We start from the raw sequence: 4,637 nt of genomic DNA on the forward strand, positions 1-4,637 counted from the left end.
ATACACTGTAAAAAATGACCGTGGATTTAACGGTAAAAGACTGTAAAAATGCTACAGTAGAAACCTGTTAAATGGTTAACGGTAAATTCCCCTACTATATACGGTGAAAAACTGTATTGGACATTATATGTATTGGACATTAATTTTACGGTAGTATACCGTTTTTGTAAGTGAAAAAGACTGTATAATTTACAGTGAATAACCGTAAATTGACATTCCCAGAATTCCCTGCGTTACATTTCAAATTTGATGTTTTTTTGTTGAAATAACTATGTTTCTTCTTAGTTTTTTCTTATCAGTTTTGTATATTAGGGTTGTGTGTTACACCTAATGTTGTTAAATGAATGTTTATTGCATTATTTCAGTTTCGTGTGTGTTACCATGATGGTGTTTGGTGTTTGGTGTTTGTGTGAATGACACTGTGCACCTTCTATATACAGTATGTTATTATTTAAAAGCGGTTTGTGATGGGCTTTGGTTCATCATGCGATTTTCTCATCACCACCTGCATTTGGTGGTTACTAGTGTATTAAGGTACAAAACAGATTTCAGTACTTCAATAGGTTGGTATATTAACATTATATCAGTTAATGAAATTACGGTATTTAACTGTAAATTTAAGTTAAAACCGTAAAACCTAAAACGTTGCTACCATATTTTTTACGGTAAAATTCCGGCAACCACAGCTGCCGGTTTTTTACCGTAAATTTTACGGAATTTTTTTTACAGTGCAATTAAGTAAGTATATATACAAATATAAGTGCTGTGCCCGTGTCATTTACTATAACCTAGTTTATTTAGCGTCGAAACTATAATGATATCTGTGTATAACAATGAATTTGTATTTTAAATGGGCATACAACGAATTCACGACAATGTTTTTCATTCAAACTACCCATAACAGTTATAGGGAAAAAGCTCTTAAAATTAATAAAGAAAAGAATGAGACATATTTAACTGTAAAGGGTTCAATTTTATTTGTGTATAGGCTACTCAAAATGTAGAATGCAAACCATGTGGTTTCAGCCCTCTAGGTTTTCCTTAAACTGTGGCGCAGTTACAAAAAATGAAACGAAACGCGTAACTTGTTGCCTAGGGTTTATTTTTTTTGGTAAATGTGTTAATTAAATAAGTGGAACATATTTCGGGTAGGCCTATTTGTCTTATTCCTTTTATAGAAGAAGCGCTGCTGGTGCGTCATGTGACGATGTGTGAATCCCCATGTTCTGTTGTTTGTGCTGCTGTTTGCGCATGCTCTAAACCACTGAAAATAATTATTGGTATTTTTTATGGGTCACATACACATATCCATTCTAATTTATTTTAAATCTAATTTAATTCTAATTTGGACGGTTACGCTCTCTATACAAGTTTGGACCTGTCCCAATATCCACAACAAAGGTCTTCAACACACAGGGCTCATAACATTTCTAAATCCCTGGTAGCCCAAGCACTCTTCAGATTTTTTATTTTTTGGATAGGAGTCAAAACATGAATCAAAAACATTTTCAATATGAACAAATATCAATAAAGGAATTGTATTTTTCTATTTGCAGGATTTTTTTAAATCAAGTTTAAGACTTTTTAAGGCCTGCACAAGTAAATGTAATCCCATAGGAGCAGGGTAGGACAGTGTCTATGGTAACTTATTACACCATAAAATAACATTATTTACAGTTCAGATACAGGGTATCACAAAACAAAAAAGTCTCATAAGATGGTAAACATTTCAGCCTTTAAACCATTTTTAAGAAAAGGAATGAGTCAAATGTATAAATTATTATATTAATTTAAAACATTAAACTAAACTTATAAACTTAATTTAGCCTATATCTTACTGTCTTAGTTGTTTAGAGTTTTGATTAACTTCTAAACTAATTTCTGTTAAACTGTAAACTAAAACTTGCTGAAAGATTCTCTGTATGAATGAAATAAGCATTTGCAAGAGAGGTGACAATAACCATCAAGCATCAAACTTAAAAGTGTAAAAAGCAAAAGCTCTGAGTCTTTCAGCAGCAATAGTATATATTATGGGCATGTTAAATATTACTGTAGTAAAGAAATGCGAAGGAGGGAAGAACCCGAGACTGCCTGTTCTGTTATTGTTGTGTAGATGATGAAAATGTCAAACATTTGTCCATCTGCATTTCTGTAATTAATTGAGCCGACTAATAAAAAATGAATCAAATCACACATAGGAGGCTTATGTTTAACATATGTCAGATGAAAAGTTTACAATTAAAAAAAATATATATATAGTTTATGCTAAAATGTGAGTGTTTAGTTGTGAGATTAATCTTCAGTTAAATAGCTAGTAATTTTAACTGGAAGGCTGTTCATGTGTGGATGGACTTAACAGGGTCACTTTACCCATATCTTGAATGCATTTTAAAAATGTGTCCTGTATTATAGTAAAAAACTATTTTGTATTCTGAACTCTGATAAAGAATCTCTTTAACTGTTCTGCCATTTGTTGAGATACAAAACATTAATGGATCACTTGATTTCATTCACAAAAATAAAGTAACTGTTAATTTGTGTCTGCAGTTGTGTTTGCTGATACAGATGAGCTGAAGTCAGTAAAGGAGGGAGATTCTGTCACTCTACACATTGATGTTAACAAACAACTGAATGATTTGATACTGTGGTTTTTTAACAACACCCGCATAGCTCTGAACAATGGAGAGCGTGATAAGAGTTGTGTGTATGATGGAGCTGATGGGATGTTCAGAGGCAGACTGGAGTTGGACTATGAGACTGGATCTCTGACCATCACAAACATCACAACTGAACACACTGGACGTTATGAAGCAAACATCATCAGAGGCAACAGCACAGGAACCAGCAAACCTCTGAACAGAACACGCAAGTGTGACAGCACAAAAATCAACAGTAAAAGCAGCAACAGTGGCGACACCATAAAAACATTCAATGTGAATGTGAATGGTGAGTCACTCAAAGTTAATTACCCTTCAACACTTTTTTTCTTTGTGAGCTATTTGAACAGTGATGTTCAGACCTGTTTTCTCTCTTTTGTATATTAGTGTATCTACATGATGTGTCGGAGTACATTTACTGCTCAAATTGATTTCTGTCAGTTTTCATCGTTTACACATTAAGCAACAAAATCATCTATAAAATCAAATTCAACTTCGATTGGTATGCTGTTAGTGAATATCAGTGTAACACATCAGTTATGGTCCCACAGCGACTAAACCAAGGGTGTCCAAATCTGTTCCTGGAGGGCCGGATCCCTGCAGAGGTTTGCTCCAACTAGCTCCAAAACACTTGCCTAAAAGTATCTAGTGAGTCTGAAGGCCTTGATTAGCTGGTTCTGATGTTTAATTAGGGTTTGGAGCTAAACTCTGCAGGATATTGTCAAGATTACCAAAACTGCATCTTAACACCAGATGAACATAGGCTGTAGTTATTTGAAGATATCTAGAGGCCTCGATAGTACAGCCTCATAGGTTACAAGACCTTCCATACATGAGTGTGAAGCACAGAGAGTTTATCTAAACGGGAAGGTGAACTCTAATTTATTTAAATGTGGAAATGTGCAGAAAAATGATTTTGTAAAGGAATGTTTGTTTTACATCTTCACTTAGGACCTTTAATGGTGTCAATACATTAGATATATAGGCCAACATTAGAAAATATAATCAATAAACACGGCATAAAACACACAGTCAGATTTACTCACAGTGATGACTGTGTGTCTTCAGCTGTTCCAGGTTCAGGTCTGTCTTCAGCTGCTGTAGCAGGAATTGTTGTTGGTGTTCTTCTGGTGGCTGCTGCTGCTGTTGGTGTGATTTACTATCGCGACAGGAAATCCAGAAATGGCAAGTATTACATACAGATACAATAGTGAGAGTAAAATATTGTCTGTATGGTGCAAAATTAGTTTTAATTGTGTGTGATGGTTTTTAAAAGGAGGCAGGAGGAACAACGAAGAGGTTCTGCAAGAAGTTGAAGAAAGATGTAAGATATTACCTTGCATCAGTAAATGTGCAAATTGCACTTTAGATTATTCCCCAAAATATGTTTTAAAATGTCCGTTTATATATTTAGCTTTAGTATGCTATTAGGATATATATTTCCAAACATTAATTTTGCCATTAATAATCTAATTCATTTATGTATGCACAAATTCTCTAAGGTCCCCTGAGATCTCATCATGATCAAGCCCGTCAGGGATTGCAAGAAGAGAGATGAACGGAATCCAGATTAGTGATGGGAAGTTCGGTTCTTTTCCGCGAACCGGTTCTTTCGGACAGTTCGATTCAATAAACCGGTTGAAAAAACCGGTTCACCGGTTCTTTTACGCTCGACGTAATGACGTCATTGGCGATAGTGATGGGAAGTCCGGTTCTTTTCCGTGAACCGGTTCTTTCGGACAGTTCGTTTCTTTTCGAACCTTCAGTTCAAGGTTCTTTTATGCCCTAACGTAATGACGCCATTTGCGATGATGTAATGATATCAAGTCTATCATCCCTGGCCGGTGTTACGAGATTTTTGGTTTCCGCGATTTTCTGTATCAGTGGGCGGGGCATACATGAATATTCATAAGTTTCCCGTACATGCGCGTGGAACCAGGTGGAACTGAGAATTTCAGTTCACGCTCCTTGTATCTCAGC

The 4,637-nt window shown here is 35.3% G+C and overlaps 1 protein-coding gene across 1 annotated transcript in view; it reads left to right on the top strand.

Annotated features, from left to right (window-relative positions):
- LOC107710491 (uncharacterized) overlaps positions 1-4,637 on the top strand; it is an 18,182-nt gene that overhangs the window by 6,248 nt on the left and 7,297 nt on the right. Inside the window, exons 2-4 of the mRNA XM_016515278.1 lie at positions 2,548-2,946; positions 3,726-3,842; positions 3,934-3,981. Coding sequence (XP_016370764.1) covers positions 2,548-2,946; positions 3,726-3,842; positions 3,934-3,981 — 564 coding nt within the window. The remainder of the gene's footprint in view (positions 1-2,547; positions 2,947-3,725; positions 3,843-3,933; positions 3,982-4,637) is intronic.

This window comes from Sinocyclocheilus rhinocerous, unplaced genomic scaffold (genome assembly GCF_001515625.1).
Source record: "Sinocyclocheilus rhinocerous isolate Xijiao unplaced genomic scaffold, SAMN03320098_v1.1 scaffold5255, whole genome shotgun sequence".
In the NCBI taxonomy this organism is placed as follows: Eukaryota; Metazoa; Chordata; class Actinopteri; order Cypriniformes; family Cyprinidae; genus Sinocyclocheilus; species Sinocyclocheilus rhinocerous.